Below are 21,511 nucleotides of genomic sequence, written 5' to 3'. Positions count from 1 at the left end.
AAACATACATTTGTTTGGGTGGACCTGAAAAAATTTTTTTTTGATTTTTTGGTGAATCTAAAAGTAAAAGAAAATTCATTTTGGGTCAAATGAAATATTTAGTTCTATAGGAAACTGTTTTCTCTAGATTTTGAGTTTTGTTGTTGTTGTTATTTTGTTTTTACATTTCTGTATTTTTAAAATAAATTGAAAAGCCATTTTGACACAGAAAATTAAAACTTTTCATTTTCAAAGTATTCCAGGGTTGGAATACGTCAAACATTTCAGCTTTCCCAGATATTTTGTTTTTTCAATCAAAACAATTCAGTGAAACCAACACATATTTGTGAAATTTTTGGTATCCCCAAATCTGTATATTTCACCAGAAACAATTTTGGCCAAAAATTTTCACCCGGCTCTAGCTGTGAACTCTGTCACTTGAGACATTTAAACCTGGACTGGACACAGCATGGGAAACCGTACTCTAGAGAGCAGCCCAGGATTGGCTGAGGGGGCTGGAGGAATGGGATAGCTGGTGCTTGTATTGTGACACTTCCTTCGGGGACCCAAGGTTTTCAGGCTCTTTGCCACTACCTGCCCTCAGCGTGAGGAAGACTCGTCTATGCCCGCAACCTGAAACCACTAGCCTCCGGCTGCACAGGCACTGCCTTCCTGCCCTTCGTAGGTCTCGCTTTCTCGGTACAGATTACCGATAGGCACATACCTTCCCCCTGAGTTCTTGGAATGGCCTCTGGCACGCCCAGCCCACGTTCCATTGCACATTTACAGAACTCTGAGAGCTGCTACTCCCGAAAGGAAAAGCACACACCATCTTGCAAGATTCAGCTCAGGATCACCACACAGCTCAACACACAGAACTTCAATATATACATATCGTGAAAAAAGGAATACGTTTATTATCCAAACAGAGATTCAAGGACAGAAAGTGAGGATATTGCAAAGCAATGGTTACATATAAAACAAAATCATAACATGCTTTCTAGAGCCGACACTTACCTAACAAGGCGTTCCGCTATCTCCTACGAGATAGCTTACCTCATGTCCTTTTCTCAGCATTTTCAACCAGTTTAGCTGAGATCCATTCTCATAAAATCAATCCTACTGGCAGTCCTCACAGATTGAAGGAATAACTGGAGGTTCATCTACACCCCAGATATAGTTTCAAAAGTTCATTACCTTACTCCTAAACAAGATAACTCCTCTTGGTTTATTTTTTTCCTGAAGCCCCTGCAATCTATTGATTAGAATTTTGCTCAGACTGTAAATGGGTGTCCTTTGGGAACCACACAATACTCAGTTTGCACGTGGTGAGCCAGAGTGACATACGCATCTCTGTCTTGCATGACAGAGATATGTGGATCACCTGGTGGCCTGCCTTTACTCACAGTCCTAGGGAACATAATTTTTACTATATATCCATAACTATTCACATGTTTTCCATACATGCATCTTGCAATGATTATGATGATCAATGTGACACAGGCTTTCATTACATGACCCCTTTTGATGAACCCAGGAGATCCGTGTACCCCTATGTACCCCGGGGCCATCTACCAGTTAGCATCAAGGGGTCCTTGGGTCACATGTCTCATCTCTCAATTCTATGTTCTTTGATTAATGCACATGCTAATGCAAAATCAGACCCAGCTTTGGCTCTGAGAAGCCCCCACCCCAGCTCCCTGTGCTCCCTGCCCGCCACAGAGCCAAAATACAAGTTTGCCCCGGGTGCCTGTCTCCCTAAGGCCAGCCCTGCCCTTTCCCTTGCGCCAAGGCTCTTTCCTGCTCATTTTCAGCAGGCCGCTTGCACGCAACCAGACTCAGCACAGTCTCAAAATCTGAAAATGCGCTTTCAGAACAGTTTGGAGTCACCTCAACACACTGTACGTCATACCCAGCCTCTCTCAGGGCTTCCTCCACCGACTCCCACTCCAGGTAGAGGCAGGAGAACCTGCGCTGGCCTACCATGTAGTAGGTTTCTTTCAGGACTGTCACCATCACCAAGTGGCCCCCTGGCTTTAACAGAGAACTGATGTTCTTCAGTGCTGCACGATAGCTGTTCAGGTCTTTGCAAGCAGCTTCCAAGCACAGTGTGGAGAGCAGGCAGTCGGCCTGGGGCAGAGACACAGGGGCCAAGATGTTGGATTGGGACACATCGCATTTCAGAACCTGCTTGACTTTCTTTCTCAACTTCTCTTCCTTCTCAGCCCACTTTTCCCTGCAAGAAATGTTATATTGTGTACCATTGCATGATTATCAGTCTGTCCATCAGATCTCAGCAAGGCGATGTTCAATGGAATCAAAAGGCAGCACATTTAAAACTAATAAGAGGGGACTTTTTTCCACACAGCATGCAATTAACCAGTGGAACTCATTGTCACACGACACCACTGAGGCCAAGAATTAGACAAAAGGATAATAGCCAGTTACATTACAGTAGGGATTAACCATAACCAAGCCCTGGAAGGGCTATAAACCCTCCTGCTTCAGGGCATAAGCCAACCCCTGACTAGCTGGAGTTAGGAGGAAACTTTCCCTGGGTGCTAGGCATTTCACAATTGTCAAACTGCAGAGCAATGCAGCAAGAAAAGACGTTGGTGTGACTCTCCATTCTTACTGATCCAGGAGCATGGGGAGCTTTGGACAGCTCAGCATTTTCTCTTTGCATCAACACCTTCTGTGCTTCTGATCTATGCAAGGAAGAAGGAGGTTCCAGTGGTTAGCATGCTAATCTAGAACCCTGGAGATCTGCATTCAGTTCTGTGCTCTGCCACAGATCCTTCTGAGTGGCCTTGAATAAGTCGCATAGTCTCGCTGTGCCTCAGTTCCCTCTCTGGATAATGGGGGTAAGGTCACAAGGGTGTTGAGAGTCAATGCATTAATAAAAATAGAGAGTCTCTCAGACACTCTGGCAATGGGGGCTGTATGAGTTCCCAGATAAATAGAGACTCTTGCCTCTAATCTGCAGCCCTTCTTCCCCCAAAGTCCTGGGCTGCATCCTTCAACAGCTCTGCCTGAATCGCTCCCCTGCTGTTTCCGTCCTGGGCTCTGCCCACCCCTCCAGCTTTGCCAATGTACCTCTATCCAGACCAGCATTCCCTGACCCTTGCTCTGCCAGTCCTGCCCCCTTCAACCCCATGCTGCCAATGCATCTCATCTCTGAACAGCTGGTCCTTTGCCTGCCGTGCTATTTCAGTTCTACCCAGCTCTCTGCTGGTGCCCCTCACTCCTTCCTGACTCAAAGCCTCCACCCTTTGCTATTCCAGTTCTGCTCCCCCTACACACAGACACACAGCTCTGCTGATGCCCCTGGGTCCTAACCTACAGCACCCCTTGCTCTTCCAGCCCGGCACCTCTCCTGAACTGAGACTGCCAATTAAAATCAAGTAGCTAGAACGATTCACCGCCCTCTGAAAACATAAGGTCTGATGTACTTGGAAATATTTTGTCCGAGCTTTCTGTGGATGTTTAGCTCTGGAGAGAGATTAGATAGCAAGTCTCTGAAACACAAAGCCCCACAGCAGACTGAAACACTATCACTGAGACACAGACAGCTGCTCTGTCTAGATACAACTGTTGTTTTATTATTTATCAATTGTGTTACCTCATTCACACCATGGCCCTTTGCAGACCCGTGTACAGACAAGAGCCCTGTTCCAAGGACCTTACTCTCCAGACTAACTAGAATTTTTTATTCTAGACAAGCTCTCAACAAGGTCCCATGAGCGGCCCCTGCTGGCCCAGAGTGGAATTTTACAAACATTTACACGCTATTGGGAAATACAATTTGTGTGGTTTTCCAGGTTTCAATGTCTTGTTTAAACATATAACCCCACAGGAAACTAAAAAGCGAGAGGCATCCACGTTCTCTGCACTGGCCAAGTAGCAGGTTACAATGACTGAACCGTATTCAACCAGAGCGGAAAAAGGGCGAATTGAGAGAAGCAGGAGTGGGATCGGTGTTTGTACAGCTGCGCTTACACAGTTGGCAGTAACTATTTGCACTCCACTGCATGAATGTCCTGGGAGGGGTAATGCCCAGAACTACAAGCCTGGAAATTACCAAGTAAGGAGAGACTGTGGCATGGCACAGCAAAGGTGATGCATATAGAAACCTTATTACCAGAACTAGGGAATTTAGTAAAGGTCTGTGTCCTGGTTGGTCATTTCAATATGACTTTGGATTCAGGTTTCAAATCCCTCCACATATGCTTTTGAAAAACTGAGTCCTTGCCATCTACGGTGGAAGCAGTGGTCATGTAGTCAAAACAAAGACCCGCGTTTTAGTTCTCACTCTGCCACTGACTTCCTGTGTGATCTTGGGCATGTTACTTCCCCTCTCTGCACCTTAGTCTCCCCATCTTTAAAATGGAGATAAAAATACTTCCTTATCTGTCTCAGCAGTGTAGTTGTAGCCATGTTGGTCACAAGATATTAGAGATACAAGGTGGGTGAGGTAATATCTTTTATTGGACAAACTTCCATCCAATAACTTGATCCAATAAAAAAAATTTATCTCACCGACATTGTCCCCTTATCTGTCTACCTAGGTATTTATGCTATGCCCATCACCATGGTATTTCACCTTCCAGAGTTGTTATGAAGCTAAATTCATGTATGTTTTTAAAACTCACAGTCAACCTCTGGAACTCGTTGCCAGGGGATATTGTGAAGGCCAAAAGTATAGCTGGGTTCAAATAGCATTAGGTAAGTTCATGGAGAATAGGTCCATCAATGGTTATTGGCCAAGATGGTCAAGGACACAATCCCATCCTCTGATGTCCCTAAGCCTCTGACTGCCAGATGCTGGGATCGGACAACAGGGAATGGATCACTTGATAATTGCCCTGTTCTGTTCATTCCCTTTGAAGAATCTGGCATTGGCCACTGCTGGAAGACAGGATACTAGGCTAGATGGACCATTGGTCTGACCTGATATGACCATTCTTATGTTCTTATGAAATGGAAGGTGACTGAGAACTGCGAAGTATTAGTACATATTAGAATAGTTATTTCAGTACAATAGTGTGAAATTTAGTTGGTAAGCTCTCTGGGGCAGGGACCTTCTTTTTGCTGTATGTTTGTACAGCACCTAACACAAGGTGGTCCTTGTCCATGGCTATGCAGGCGTGCTGGAACAATTTTTATAGTGGGAGTGCTGACAGCCATTGAACCAAATTGTAAACCCTGTATATAATGCAATCAACTTCAAGCCTGGGGGTACTGCAGCCCCCTTATTTCCAGCACCTATGTGTGTAACACATCATATTACCTATAAAAGTCTCCCTAAGGCGGATCCTTTTGAAATAGAGGGGTTTCAACATGAAATTTTGTCCTGAGAATTATTATTAAGGTCACCAATCATGCAAGGAAAAATGACAAATTCTATGCACAAAGAAAATGTATGTTCTAAATTTTCAAAAGTGACTACTGATTTTGGGAGACCCTTTTTGGGTGTCCAACTTGAGCTACCTTAAAGGGAGCCTGATTGTCACATGGGAAGTGCTTAGGACATACTAGATTTGGGCCTTTTTTACAGCATCTCATTTAATGCACCCAAAAAACTAGTCACCTGGGAAAATGTGCAGAGCTGGTCAGAAAAATGTCCAAACCAAACGTTGATGGAAAACGATGGGGGAAGTTACACGAAGATGTCCATGGTTTTTTGTTTGTTTTCCAACCAGCTGCAATTAGTTAAAAAAAAATTAGTTAAGTTTGAGAAGTATGCAGGCTTCAGCGCTCTGTGAGAGGTATGGGAGGCTTTCCTGATAGCAGCTACAGAGAATGTGTGACAGGATCATACTTCTGAGTTGTTTTATAATAAAGGCTGAAAAGAGAGGATTGTTATTCTGTTTGCAGCACTATTCTAGTCAAAAATTTTACACAACACAGAGGTAAACCCTAGGCCCTGACCCTAAAACACTTACACACTGCTTCACTTCAGCCAATGTATTATTATTTATTATTTGTATTACTACAACGCAGGGGAGCTGGAACAATTTGTACAGTGGGGGTGCTGAGAGCCATTGAACCAAACTGTAAACCCTGTATGTGATGGAAACCACTTCAATCCAGGGGGTGCTGCAGCATCCCCAGCACCCTTCGTTCCAGCCACTATGTGGCTATGGCTCGTGGGTGCTATGGTAATAAAAATAGTATCATAATCAGTATAACTAATAATAATAGTGACACATGACCTATAGGGTTCAGCTGGCAGCTTCCAAACATGGCAGTTGGATCCGGAGCGAGCGCTTCCAGTGGATTCCCATTTCTTGAGCTTCCCCTGCGTCTGCCATATGTCAGCCTTTGGGTGTCCTACTCAGTTTGTCATTGTGTTTTCACATCACACTCTAGTAAGAGGTCCCCTCCCCTGCAGGGGTTCATTTCAGTGACAAGACATGTTTCCTCTGACTGGATCATCAGTAGCCAGGTCACCCTTCCTTACCTGTCTCCTTCCAGCTCACACACGTATTTCACCACTGGAGTCCAGTCAAACGCTCCTGGCTCATTCTTCAGCCATTTCTCCAGTTCCTGGCGGTTCCGGTCTGTATAGTCCGAAGCGATGATCTCCTTAAAGTTCTCGCAGGCGGAAAGGAGCTGATAAATGGTGGGGCCGCTGCCGATGTCAATCAGGGTGTCGCCTTTCAACCCACCTGGTTGGGAACGGCAGGGAACAAAGTTACATTGGTGCATTGCATGACCCATAAGACGGAGAAGTTGTACTCAGTGCTGGTTGGGGTTTTTTTGAGGCGGGCTTTTTGTTTGGTTGGTTTTCATTTGCTTCTTGGATGCCTCATGCAAATAGTATGTAGGATGGAACACTCCTCCAGCAATAGCCTCAACACCTAAGGAGGTATGTTCTGGTTAGGGCCTTTGCCTAGACTAATGAAATCTGCCACAGACTCGCCGTGTGACTTTGGTGAGTCACTTAATCTCTCTGAGCCTCAGTCCTTCATGTGTTAAGTGGGAATAACAATCCTGCCTTTGTACATCTTGTCTATTTAGATTATAAACTCTCTGCCTAGGCTGAAGTTGGTTCCTTATTCCCAATTCCTTGTCTGTGGTACCAGCATCCTATCCACTGTTCCCAGTTGTTTATTTAACCTCCAAAATTATTTAAAAATATGCCAATGTAAGATTAAATATTTTTAGAAATTTTATCAAATGTATGTGATTGAATGTGATAAAAATTTAAATGACTAATTACTTAATTATTTATTAATTGAATGACCAAATAAGTGGATTGGCAGTGTGACATGAGGCAGAGCATTGCACAGTAACAAAACTTCAGGTCAGCCAGCGGCATGCCTCAGTTCCTTCAGAAGAGTCTGACAGTGGCGGGGATGTGTCAGTCGGGGTGACCCAAGACTGATTTTGTCATGTTTGGCCCGTCAAAACCCAGCTCCTTACTTCATTCGTAATTGAATAATCAGCTCATTATCTTTCATATTTTATCAATTCAATCACATTGATAAATATATTTTAAATAATTTTGCCCTTTGAATAAGGGTCTAGGAACCATGAATAAGGAACTAACTTCAGTCTCAGAACTCTCTAGGGTAAGGACTTCCTCTGTGCTTGTACAGCGCTCAGCACACCAGGGTCCCGATCTCAGCTGGGGACTCTCTATACCATCACAATAATCATTCTATAGATGCTCATTATCACAGGTGTTCTGATACCATGATCCTCAACATGCTTTAAAAATGTTGCTAGAAAACCAGAGTAGGGAACCAGCAATGGAAAGGCTGACCCAGAATACCCTGGTTATAAACTGCTTAGCAGTGAGCCCAGTCACATGCTATGAGTTGCCAGGGAGAAGTTCTCCAGGGTGTGTAGTAACATCAGTAACCCCTAGTCCATTTCCAGGTTTAGAATCCAGCTGGCAACATCTGTTACTTCTCATAACACATAGCAGGAAAGAAATCAGATTAATTTATGAAGAGGGAGGATTTTTTTTTGATTCCTGTGATATTAAAGGGTTTAACAGCTTGTACAACAGTGAGGATAGTTCCAGATTGCAACATTGATCATAATAGGATGCAGGGAACCAGGTCACCTGCTCCTTTTAGTAGTTGCAATTTGAAGTCCATCTGAGTCAGTGATTTTAATTCTCATGAGAGTCTGGGGTTGATGACACAGATGGCTCCCTAATCAGGGTCCCCCATCCTGAGTCTGCCATTCCAGCCTTGGTCCTCACCCTCGATTCTGCCATTGCATCTCATTCTTGAACTGCAACTCCCACTTGCTCTTCCCCTCCTGGGCTCTACCAGACACAGCTCTGCTAATGCAGCTCATACGCTTGTTATTCTAATCCCAGACTTCACTATACACAGCGCTGCAGACCTTCTTCAGTCCTGACTCACAGCCCCCACTTTTCTCTGCTCTAGCTCTCCTCCAACCCCAGCTCTGCCAATACCCCTCAGTCCTGACCCACAGCACCTCCAATGCATTATTCCAGCCCCCGACCGCTCCAGAATTGAGATTGCCACTGATGTATGGATTTTAAAGGGGAAAATTGAGTAGCTAAAACTAGCTGCAACACTTAGGAAATGAAGGGGCTAACTTAACTCGGAAATACTTTCAGTGGCTTAGTGTGAGCATGTAGCTCTAGAGACTAGTGTGTGTGACATACAAAACCCCACATCATACTGAACCATCATGGCCTCTACAGCTGCTAGTTACAATTAGAAATGCTCTCAATATTATTTATTATGTGCATGCCATGAGTATGAAGACAAGACGCCTGTCCTAAAAGCCTTGCTACCCTTATAGAGCCTTGTTGTTTCCCGTCACAGACAGCATTATTAAACGAGCATGTGATCCCAAGACAGGGGAAAAGTTGAGAACTTCTCAGTCCTAGTGCACTATACCCGCAGGACACTATACTCACCTGAAATGAATATCTTATACAGGCTTCTCAGATTTAATTCCAGAATTTCATTCCCTTGGCAATGACTGGAACCAAAGGAATAATAGGTCTTCAAATACACTGCAGGATTAAAATCTTTCAGGTAAGCTTCTCCCCCTGTGAAACTAGCTGGAGATTCCATCTTGCACAAACAACCTCTGCTCTGCATTTGTTCCGAATGGAGACTGATAGCTCTTCCTGTTGATACTTTAAGCCCCTCCTTGTACTTGCAAATTTCAGTTTCACTTCAGACTGGGAAATTTTTCAGGCTGAGAGATCCCACAGGATCTGCAAGATTTTCTCAGTCTGCAGAATCAAAAGAAGAAGCAGCAGAAAAGACTATATGGGGAAGAAAGTGTGTCGTGACCATATTTTCCCAATGGGAAAATGGGACACTGTGTGGGGCCGGTCTGCACGGGGCTAGCCTGAAGCCCCCTGCCACCCACCCGCATGGGGCTGGCCCAGCCCAAGCTGCTCTCCTCAGCCTTCCCTCCCTTCCACTCAGGGCTGATGTTGCCGCTCTCCCACCTCCACCAGCATGTTCCTCCATGCCCTGCTAGGGGTCGCCCCCCACTTTTTTTGGCCAAACTGGGCGTTTGTCCCTTTTGCTGATCATCAGTTGGCAAGAACAAATGGTACAAATGCCCAGTTTGGCCAAAAAAAAGTGGGGACAGTTGGGACAGGGCTTAAAAAAGCAACTGTCCCAGCCAAAACAGGACGTATGGTCACCCTAGTCTGAGGCTATGTCTATACTAGCCGTGGAATGATGATCTGGTCCTGAGCTCAGATGATCTGGTCCAGTTCTGGTCTGGTCTGGTCCAGATCTAGAGCTCAGTCAAACGCTCCCAGCTCATTCTGCAGCCATTTCTGCACCTCCTGGGGTTTCTGGTCCATCTAGTCTCTGGCAATGATCACTTTGAAGGTTTTGCTGGTGTATGGTGGGGCTGGTGCAGATATCAATCAGGGTCTCCCCTTTAATATTGTCTGATTTGGAATAAACAATCCCAGCTTCTCAGGACATACAGCAGCAGGGGATGGACGATGAAGTTGGATGGGTAGAGGCTGAGTCTAGCAAGCTTGAGGATTTGTCTTCTACTTTTCTTCCACATGTCTATTCAGGGGACACCATCATAGGGCCTAATCACATCAGCCACACTATCAGAGGCTTGTTCACCTGCACATCTACCAATGTGATATATGCCATCATGTGCCAGCAATGCCCCTCTGCCATGTACATTAGCCAAACCAGAGAGTCTCTAAGCAAAAGAATAAATGGACACAAATCTGACAACAGGAATCATAACATTCAAAAACCAGTAGGAGAACACTTCAATCTCTTTGGTCACTCGATTACGGACGTAAAAGTTGCAATTCTTCAACAAAAAAACTTCAAAACCAGACTCCAGCGAGAGACTGCTGAATTGGAATTAATTTGCAAACTGGATACAGTTAACTTAGGCTTGAATAGAGACTGGGAATGGATGGGTCATTACACAAAGTAAAGTATTTCCCCCCTCCACCCCCCCACTGTTCCTCAGACGTTCTTGTCAACTGGTGGAAATGGCTCACCTTGATTATCACTATAAAAGGTTCCCCCCACCCCTGCCCCTGCTCTCCTGCTAGTAATAGCTCACCTTAAGTGATCACTCTTGTTACAGTGTGTATGGTAACGCCCATGTTCTCTATGTATATAAATCTCCCCACTGTATTTTCCACTTTATGCATCCGATGAAGTGAGCTGTAGCCCACGAAAGCTTATGCTCAGATAAATTTGTTAGTCTCTAAGGTGCCACAAATACTCCTTTTCTTTTTGCGAATGCAGACTAACACGGCGGCTACTCCGATACTTTTCTTAAGAGTTTCAAGATGGCCATTTCCCATGAGAGGTAAAATGCAACGAAGGACCCCATATACAGCATTCCTCACACACAGGGATGTCCGTAAAGTGCTTTGAGAGTCTCATGTGAAAGGGCTATTGTGACAATGATCAATAGATACAACAGTCCAAATTAGGGTGACCAGATAGCAAGGGTGAAAAATCGGGACGGGGCTGGGGGGTAATTGGCACCTATATAAGACAAAGCCCCAAATATCGGGACTGTCCCTATAAAATCGGGACATCTGGTCACCCGAGTCCAAATACATGTGATGTAACAGGCTAAAAATTGAGGTTGCCATTTAGGCTTGCTTGAGCCTCATTCAAATGAGAACTTCAAGATCTGGCCCAGTGCAATGTGAAGAGCCACCTTACATGCCCTGCTGCAGGTCAGGGATAGGCAGCACTTGATTGCAGTGCCCAGAAGCTGTACACAGATGGTACGTGGACACCAGAACCACAGCCTTACGCCATGCCCTGAACTGTCTTACTGTGGTTTTTCAGGACAAAGCGCTGCAGAGAATGTGGTTAGCAGCAGTCAAAATAGGTTGGCCATCCTATATCTCCCCCTGCTGGGTGTAGTATGTATGCAGATGCCTCTTTACAGTGCCCTACCAGTATTTATCAAAATTTATGGGGTTGAAAAGAGCTAGCTCAGCGTAAGTTATTCATTGTTTATTACATGTGGAAGCAATAGTGGGTGTACTCTCAAGGCACATTTTGTGCTGCTTATATTATCTAAATTATGCTCTCCCACCAAAATCAGAGAGCTGATCCAGAGCATTTTCATTCTGGTTTCCTATCCGAAAGTAAATGGTAGGGAGAATACACTGTAGTTAGACGATGAATGTTTTTTGCTAATACTCAACTACATTGAACTCTCCTGTTTACTGGCAGCACAAGAATTTCTATTGTAGTTCAGAAAAGAAGCCCCGAACAAAACTCTGGACCCAAATAATCCTGAATTTTACCAAAGTCCGGGTCGAAATCTGAGCTTTGCATCTGGCTCTGAATTGTATTATGATCCATCAGAGACAAACATGCCCAAACTTTGGGGAGATTCACATGCAGAGCTGGACTTCCAGGCTCAGGTGCATGTTCTCACAAGACCTGTTGCTTGTGTATGAAGGTGTAGCCTCACCGCTCATCCCCAAGACTATGTGCTGTTCAAATTCTTATCAGTAATTCCAGTCCATCCCAACACACCAGGCTAGAGCATCCCGCTCAGCAGCATCTCAGAGAAAGTCGGGAGTACAACACCTTGAGAATCCAAGAGTTCAGGGCCAAAGCCCATGAAATATTTAGATAGACCAATATATAAGTGCACTTTGTGTTTTATGGCTCACACAATGAGATGGATTAAACATAGTGTGGTCAGTCTGTTGTCTAGCTAAGCTCTGTCCCATGGGGCCGGGACCAAATAATACTCCAGGATTGCTCCTACTAGATGAAATTAAGGGGCCGATCCTGGATCCCACTATGAACCTACTGTATTTCTCTCATGCAGAAAGGGTTCCACAGTCTGACCCACTGACAGCTCAATACAATATTGGTCAAACCTGGAAACCATTTTGTACAGGCCTGTTGAATTCGAATGACAATGATCTTTTGACTCATTCTAAACAGACCTGACAATTTGAATTTCCTACCCATGGATTCTAAATGACAGAATTCACTCCTGTAAAGAGGGGAGATCACAGGATATAAGCTTCACACTAAGGTTTTGGGGTGTTCTTCTGCACAGGATGAAGTTCGCCCAAAACAAAACACTTCTGGAAATGTGTGTTTCAAAGCAAAGAATCAAATTAACATTGACTCTACTCAGCAATGATAAGGCCTCAGCTGGAGTACTTGTGTCCAGTTGTGGGCATCATGCCTTGAGCAAGATTTGGACAAATAGGAGAAAATCCAGAGGAGAGCAACAAAAAGAATTAAAGGTCCAGAAAAGATTAAAACAATTGGGTTTGTTCAGTCTGGAGAAGAGAAGACTGAGTGTGGGGGGGACATGATGTCTTCAATTACATAAAAGGTTGTTATAAATAGGAGAATGATCCATTGTTCTCCTTATCCACTGAGGACAGGACAAGAAGCAATGGGATTAAATTGCATCAAGAGAGATTTAGGCTAGACATTAGGAAAAACTTCCTAACTGTGAGTATTAGAGAACAAATTGCTTACTGGAGTGATGTCTATTTTCAGGGTCTTTGGGGGACGTTTTTTATTTTTGGTTTGTGGATCAGGTTTTAACAAATGCCAAATCTCCAAGTGAAACTAAGCCCAACCTTTAATGCCAAATTTTGCTCAGAACTCATGCCAAGGTTGCTGATGCATCCTGAACCCTAGCAAACTTTTTAGCAAGGATTTGTAACAATATCTTGAACTAGGTAAGGTTGCTTTAGCATCTCAGCTTAATGCTTTCCCTATAAATGTTTCAGTTTGGATACCCCGCCATTCTCTGCCAACAGCTTCCGGCCTCCACAGGACTTTGATGCTGAGCCCCATTGGGGACCTTAAAGAGACTCTGAATCCCCCTCTCCCATGTATTCCCCCTTGATCCTGCTCCCCTTTTTTCCCCTTGAAATTTCTGCCTGCATTCTGTACTGCTGCAAACTCTTCTGGCCTGTTTTTCCCCAAGGATCTCTTTGTTGATAAATTTGCATTTGATCAGTGAGAGTTGCTGGCCCTGCATAAAGGCAGCTTTGCAATACTCAGGGGATTTAAATAACAAGCTTCTTCCAGCTCAGTACCTGTCCTGTCCAGCTCACACACACCGTGCAACCCCAGAGTCCGACTCCACTCCAGCTCATTCTTCAGCCAGTTCTGCAGTTCCTGGCAATTCCAGTCCCTGTAGTCTGAAGCAATGATCTCCATAAAGATCTTGCAAAGATCTAGAAGCTGGTAAATGGTGGGCCACTGCCGACATTCACCAAGGTGTTTTTTACACCTCCTGGTTCAGACTGGGGAATTCTTCAAGCTCATCATGTCCTAACCAGGCTAAATGCAGCTGCATCTCAATTACACTGGGCTGTTTTTCCAATGCATTTTTTTTTCTGTTAAAATCACGCCCTGCTTCCATTCAGGGCAATAGCCAAACTCCCACTAATTTCAGTGGCCTGGAGCTTTGCCCCTAGGACTTTAAATCTTCTAAGCAATCTCAGCTCAGTTGGTGTTATGAGTGGTGACAGCTTAGATTCTGCTCTGGTTCTCCCTATGACCTCCCACCCACAGTCAGAGCGAGGAATCTGAACTCTGTCTGAACTGACCCAGCATCAGGAGTCTGCCTCTGAAAAGGTTCGTGGCCCTGCCAATAGCAAAGGCACAGAGGCTATTGATCTCAGCTGTTCAGATTGGCACTTTGCTCTTTTTGTTTTTTCTGCCATTTTTTTAAAAAAAATCACATTAGATTTCAAGGTAGCAAGTCAAACGACAGATTAGATGCATGTTCTGTCAATGGGTCCTAGCAACATGCTAGGGCGGCGGTTCTCAAACTGTGGGTCAGGACCCCAAAGTGGGTCATGACCCAATTTTAATGGGGTTGCCAGGGCTGGCGTTAGACTTGCTGGAGTCTGGGGCTGAAACTGGAGCCCAAACCCCTCTACCCAGGGCTGATGCCAGGGCTTAGGCTCAGGCTTCTGTCCCCTCTCCCGGGGCCATGTAGTAATTTTTGTTGTCAGAACCATGCTGGTGGCTTCCAAGGCCTGGTCTACACCCAAAACCCAGGCTGGCCTTGCTACGTTGCTCAGGGTTGTGAAAAATTGTACATGTTGTGCGCCATAGTTAGGTTGACTAACCCCACCGAAGATGCAGCGAGGTCGATGGAAGAATTTTTCTATCGAACTAGCTACTGCCTCTCGAGGGGGTGGAGTCACTCTAGCAATGGGAAAACCCCTTCCGTCACTCGAGTAAGTGTCTCCAACGCTAGAGCGGCACTGTTCCACGGTAGCGCTTCAGGTGCAGACATGCCCTATGGAAAAAAGAAGCAAGTTCTCAGGGCTTTTTTGAGCCTGCAGATTGGCTTGCCTCCAGCCCCCGCCAAAGGAACTTGTGGTCTGAGTATAGCCCCGCCACCAGCATTTTGCACACATCCTCTCAGGAACAGAGAAGGGAATTGACTTTCTTGACCTGGAATCGAGCTTGACAGCTCAGGCGCATCTCTGAGGAGATCCGACAAGACCAGGTGCTTGAGCCAGAAGTTCTGGATGCCCCTCTCAGCCCCAGACCTGCATCCATCCAGATTCTTATCTGGAATTCTGACCTATCTGACCAGTCCAGCCAGTGGCGTCCCACTTTGGAGAGCAGCCATGAGAAACTGGGGAGCATAGAACCTGGGGAATATCCAACAGCGTAGGCTCCAGGCCCACAGAACATTACAGAATTATATATAATATTACAGCTGCATTGTGCTCTGCTGATGAGCTGAACTGGCTGCCAGTTAGCTAAAGGTTCAGGAGGTAAAGGAGTGGGGGAAGAGAAGGAGGCACAAAGCCACATTCATCTCCTCACCTCAGTTAGGTGCTGCCTGAACACAGACTGACTGGACCAGAGGACCAAGCCCGACTTGTCTAATTCCATTGAAAATTGCATTTCCGGAGAAACCTGAAACCTGAACTAGCGGACAAAAAATTAAGATTAGAGCCCATGAGCCCATGTTCATTAAAGCAATGGAAAGCTATGCACATTGGATAGGGTTCGAATAGAGCAAATCCATCTCAATATCCTCACTGGGAATATTTAATGAGGCCAGTTTTTTCACACAAAAAATACACATTTTTCATACCGTAAAACAGAAGATTTCAAGGAGTAACATGGCATTTCACTAACACAAGAAGAGCATCAATCAAAGTAATATAAGGTGCTAAGTACGTTTACAGAAACAAAACCATTCCTCTGACTATGTAGCTCATTGGAGCTTTTCTTTGGCAAATGCCAACAACCAAGCAGAACTTGGATAAAAATTATTCAAAAATTGCAAAATTTTTTTAAAAAAATAGCAACCAAAATTGTCTGTTGGAACTCATCCTGCAGAGAAGCATTTCCTCAGTTGAGTTCATCCTGCAGCAACAATTTAGCTGCTTATATTCTCCTGTATTTGTCATGGGCATTGTGTATTTCACAACAAAGGGTTAATGTATTTAACATTGCTGGAGAAAATACTGCATTGATTTCATTGCTATGTTTATTAATAATATTAAGCTCTGTTCTTTCTGGGAGGGTTTGCTTTACCCGTACTCCCCAAAGAATTTATATTGCTTCCTCTTTGCGAGCGAGAATGAAGTACATCCCAGAGAAATCAGAGCTGTCATCAATGAAATTATCATCCCTGAAGAGAATCTCAAACTCCTGAATGATGAAGCCAGTTTCACTGAGGACTTCCCTCAGAAATTCCTCTCTCAGGACCAAACACGAGAACCTTTTGGGGCCAACCATGAAGAAACTGCAGCCCAAATCTCCACTCAGCACCAAGTGCCCTCCTGGCTTTAACAGGGAGCTGATGTTCTTCAGAGCATTGCGGTAAGTGTTCAGATCTTTGCAAGCAGCTTCCAAGCACAGTGATGAGATCAGACAGTCAGCTGGAGGCAAGATGATTGGATGCATGGGGTTGCTTTTGTGGACATCACATTTTAGAACCTGTTTGATGGTTTTCCTTAATTTTGTCTCTTTCTCAGTCTTCTTCTCCCTACAGAGATATACACATATACAATACAAGATGAACTCCCAAGGGTTATCTGCAATTTCAGTGTCTTTCTATGATATAGATGTGAATATTAGGAGGAAAACATTGTTTGCTAGAATGATGTCTATTTGTAGGACCTTGTGTTAACTATCTTTAGTTCCTTCTTCTCTGGGTCAGTTTTAAGACATGCCAGAAAGCCACCACATTTTGCTCAGAACTCATCCCAGTTTGCTAACAGGGTCATGAACTCTGGCTACTTTTTCAGGGGACCCCCGATTAAATTGTGATTTTGTAAGAAAATATGCAAACAGGTGAATTTACTTCAACAACACTTTACCAGTTGATAACTGTCTCCAAGGTCTCTAATACTGAGAACCACAGGGGATCCTATACAGATTCTATCATGACTAAAAACCACATTCCCCCAGGTTTCTATTTTCTCCCCAGAAATTCTGCCTGTATTCACCACTGATTATATTGCTGATCAGCATAAGTAGATGTTGCTGCATAGACAAACTAAGCAATACACAAGGGATTTAGGCAATCTGCTTTTTCCAGCCCCGGTACCTGTTTCCCTCTAGCTCACACACGTATTCCACCACTGGAGTCCAGTCAAACGCTCCTGGCTCATTCTTTAGCCATTTCTCCAGTTCCCAGTGGTTCCGGTCTGTATAGTCTGAAGCAATGATCTCCTTAAAGGACTCGCAGGCAGAGAGGAGCTGGTAGATAGTGGGGCCACTGCCAATATCAATCAGGGTGTCCCCTTTCACCCCACCTGGTTCAGAATACAGAATTCTTGGAGCTCATTGCATCTTAACCAGACTAAATGCAACTTCATCTCAATTAAGCTTAGTTGATTGAGTTTTAATGCATCGAGAGCTAAATCTTGCTTCCATTGAAGGCAATGGCCAAACGCCTAGTGACTTCAGCGTTACCAAGCTTTGGCTGCAAGTCCTCAATGCTTCTTGACATGGAAATTAACATCAGATACTCTCCTGCATATCTAAACTAACCCAGGCAGCAGTATAGAAGACGACAATGTTGACGCTGCCCGGAAGATGTATACGGAATGAGTGCTCTTTTTGTAGCTGTAAGAATACTATTGTACATCAGGCGGAGCTATTCACAGTAATGATTATTTACTCGGCTGTTACAGGGCTTCATACCATGGACCTGATTCACCACTGACTGTCACCTTGTGTCGTCACATAAACTCCTCCTCTGCAATGTATAAATGAATTGATACAGAGCAAAGATGAACATCTATGTTTCCAATTAGCAGGTGTTAGTAATTTTCTTCTGTTTAGACTCCTGCATTCAGTCCCTTTCCATGGTGGATTGATACCGTAGTATGTGCTTTTTGTCGCACTCACATTTTTGTTCAGTTTTAGTTTCTCTGTCATGCAAGATGCTCTAATTCTATTACCAGTCCCCTGAGCCATGCAATACCAAACTTAGAAGTTACTTTTTACTTAAGGACAATCCCCAGGCTTACATGATGTGTCTATGGGGTTACAGTAATTGTTAGAAATAGAAAATGTACAATGCGATGCATTATAGCTGACATTTGCAATCCAACAGCTTTGTAAACAGTATTAAAATTTGCATCACATCTACTTCCTAATAAGGGATGCAAGCAAGTATATTCAATAATTTTACTGCAGGGGTGATTTTGAACACATTTAGAGCTATTGATAAAAGACCTCATTTCCACTCCCAGGAGAAGGCTAAAGGGAAATTTGCTATATAATAATTAATAATAACTAACTTTTCTGTCTAGTGCTTTACATTTATACAGCTCCAAGCGCTTTGGACCGGAACACTCATGTCATTATCCCTCTTTTACAAATGAGGCACAGAGAGGTGATGTGACTTGCCCGGGGTCAAAGGGAAGGTCAATGGCAGGCTTGAGAACAGAACTCAGGTGTCCTGAGTGTTAGTCCAAGGCTGTACTGCATAGAAGCTTGCAGAAAGAGGAGGATGGGAAAAGCTTTCTGATAATCTGTGGTACTTGCAAAGGCTGAACAATAATATTTAGCCTATTTAATGGGCTTTTTATCTAGAAACGCTAGCTGAAGGGTCCTCAGCCCCCCTGTGCAGCAAGGTGAGACTTGATGAACTGCCATAGCATGTTTGTTGCACATCGGCTAGGGGTGACTGTGGAAACCAAATAACTAATGCATATTACAGGATACTTCACCACAACCCAGGCCAAAGGGAGGCATGATAATAACTTGGTTTCTGATGTCACAGACAGGGATAGATGAGCAGGGATGAGTCCCAAATCCCACCTACAGGCCATACCTGAAGTGAAGGTTTTACAGTATTGTTTCAGGATGAAGATAAGAAAGTCATCTCTCCAGGTGTCTTCCCCAAACTTAAAATATTCCAGGAAGGCCTTTGGGTCAAATTCTGCCTGGTAAACATCGCCTCCGGTGAACTCAGTCATGATGCTCCCTCTGAATCTGCACATACAATGCGTTGCTTTTCCCTAGGATTCCTGTGCACAGCCAGCTGCTCCTGATCATTCAGAATCTGAACTCGGCCTTTTAACTCTTTCCAGCAGCTTTGTAAACAGTACTGAAAAATTGCATCACTCTGCCTTTTAACGCTTTCTTGGGCCTGAAACCTGAGAGCAACCGTGAACCGCAGCCCAATGGTGTTTACCTTTAGACGTACTACTTTCTGTTCTTTTATACCTTTTTAATCCCATTTCCTTTCCACACCTACTGAGCAAGTTACAGGGCCCTAAAGGAATCCCAAGCTGCAGCAGGTACAGCGTTCTGTGAATAGGTCATGTCGCCATGCCGGCCTCACCCCTTCCAGAGCTCACAAATTGTGTTCGTGGGCAGTGGGAGGGTCCTGAGATTAGGTGAGGGTCTGTCACCAACTTCAATGCTCAAGTCTATGGGTGAAGAGAGAAAGGAGAATCATGAAAAGATCAACTTCAGAAGCACATAGACTATCATAACTCATGCTGCAGCATTAATATGACTCAACCCCTCATTGACATATGTCAGAAACTCTGCAAGGTGTCTTCACTAAACTGGTGTAAGCAGCAGGGATTGTGACAGTGAGATATCTACTGAATGAACAACATGTTCATGGACTAAAAAATTCTGCTGGATCTCAGGCAGAGCAATCTCTAGTAAGGACCTTCATTGGAGGATTGCTGAGCTGCAGGTTTGGCCCTGATTTACAGTTGCCCGGGACCTGTATATATTGCATAGAAGATCTATGTGGAATGAGTTCTCTGTGAAAGTAAGAATACTCTCATACATCAGGCAAAGGTGTCCTCTGTAGAGATTATTTTCTAGGACCTGATTCACCACTGACCATCTTGTGTCCTCATATACACTCTTCCTCTGCAATATATAAAATAATTAATGCAGAGCAAAGACTTATGTTACCAGCGATTTCCTCCTGTCTAGTCTCCTGATTTCAGTCCTGTTTCATTCAGGATTCATACTCCAGCATGTACTTTTTATTGCATCTATATTTCTTTTAATTGTTTTCATATTGCAAGATGTTCTAACCAGTCCCCTAAACCATGCAATCCCACATTACAAGTTACTGTACTTAAGGGCAATACTTAGTATTGCACTCTGTGTCTATGGGGCTGCAGTAATTGGGAATAATAAATAATAAAAAACACATGATACCATACAGCTGGCATTTGTATTGCAATGGCTTAATGCACAGCATTAAAAATTGCAGCACTCTACCTTTTAAGGCTTTCATAGCCCTGCAAGCTGAGATCAGCTGGGGAATTCAGCCCTACTGTCTTTAACTATAGATGTACAGCTTGTTATTGTTTTAAACCTCCTTTTATCCCATTTGCTTTGTTCAAATCCAGGGCTGGTTACAGGTCCCTAAAGGAATCCAAGCTGCAGCTGATACAGAGTTCTGTGACCAGTTAGCAGCACTATGCCAGCCTTACCCCTTCCAGAGCTCACCAGCAGATACACGCACAGGGGGAGGGTTCTGAGATTAGGCTAGGTTTGTGTCACAGACTTCAGTGTTCTAGTGTGGGGGGAAAGGAAGAGAAAAAGGAAAGTCACGTACAAATCAACTTCAGTAGTTTGTGACCTCTCATACACCATCCTGCAGCATTCGTGTGGAGAAACCCATTGTTGACATATGTCTGCAAGGTGTCTTCACTAAACTGGTGTAAGCAGTAGGGATTGTGGCACTACATGTAAAATGTATACAGAATGAGCAACCTGTTCATGGACTAAAGAATCTCACTGGATCTCAGGCAGAGCTGTCTTGGGTAAGGATCTTCATGAGGGTATTGCTGAGCTGCACATTTGGACCCAATTTACAGTTTCTCTGGACCTGAGTAGAAACCTCATGGAAGATATCTACAGCATGAGTACTCTCTTTGCAGAAGTAAGAATATTCTTGTACATCAGGCAAAGGTGTCCTCAATATAGATTAGTTACTCGGGCTCCACACCAGGGACTTGATTCACCACTGACCTGTACCTTGTGTCATTGTATAAACTCTTCCTCTGCAATATATAAAGTAATTAATAAAGAGCAAAGACAGACATTAATGTTTCCAATTAGCAAGTGTCATTTTCTCCTCTCTAGTCTTCTGCATTCAGTCCCATTTCATTCAGCATTCATCCCCCAGCACGTACTTTGTATTGCATTTATATACCTATTCAGTTTTAGTTTTTCCGTAATTGTAAGATGCTCTAATTCCATGACCAGTCCCCTGAGCCCTGCAATTCCCAGTTACAAGTTACTGTACTTAAGAACAATCTATAGGGTTATACAATGGCTGAGTCTACAGAGGGATAAAAAACCTGCAGCTGACTCAGGCTTGCGGGACTAAGGTTTTGGGGCTGAAAAATCTCTGTGTAAATGTTCAGACTTAGCTTGGCGCCCAAGATCTGGAGCCATGCAAAGGAGAAGGGTCCCAAAGCCCAGGGTTCAGCTCAAGCCCAAATGTCTACCCAGTGATTTTTACCCCTGCAGCCCATGCTCTGCAAGCCTGAGTCAGCTGAGGTAAGCCAGCCACAACTGTGACATACGTCTTTTATCCC

At 44.2% G+C, this 21,511-nt stretch overlaps 2 protein-coding genes across 2 annotated transcripts; both read right to left on the bottom strand.

Annotated features, from left to right (window-relative positions):
- Positions 1–897: 897 nt before the first annotated feature.
- Positions 898–9,089, bottom strand: LOC140901659 (nicotinamide N-methyltransferase). The gene is made up of 3 exons (XM_073320892.2): positions 8,891–9,089; positions 6,443–6,650; positions 898–2,215 (listed from the first exon to the last, which is right to left on the bottom strand). Exons 1-3 carry the CDS (start codon positions 9,075–9,077, stop codon positions 1,738–1,740), a joined length of 873 nt encoding a protein of 290 aa, XP_073176993.2. The 5' UTR covers positions 9,078–9,089; the 3' UTR covers positions 898–1,737.
- Positions 9,090–16,025: 6,936 nt separating this feature from the next.
- Positions 16,026–18,907, bottom strand: LOC140901565 (nicotinamide N-methyltransferase). Its single transcript, XM_073320610.1, has 3 exons — positions 18,763–18,907; positions 17,026–17,233; positions 16,026–16,461 (listed from the first exon to the last, which is right to left on the bottom strand). The coding sequence occupies exons 1-3, from the start codon at positions 18,905–18,907 to the stop codon at positions 16,026–16,028; spliced, it is 789 nt and encodes a 262-aa protein (XP_073176711.1).
- Between the last annotated feature and the right edge of the window lie 2,604 nt (positions 18,908–21,511).

This window comes from Lepidochelys kempii, chromosome 22 (assembly GCF_965140285.1).
Source record: "Lepidochelys kempii isolate rLepKem1 chromosome 22, rLepKem1.hap1, whole genome shotgun sequence".
NCBI lineage: Eukaryota > Metazoa > Chordata > Testudines > Cheloniidae > Lepidochelys > Lepidochelys kempii.
The sequence above is the reverse complement of the archived record's forward strand: the minus strand, read 5'-3'. Positions and strand labels throughout refer to the sequence as shown.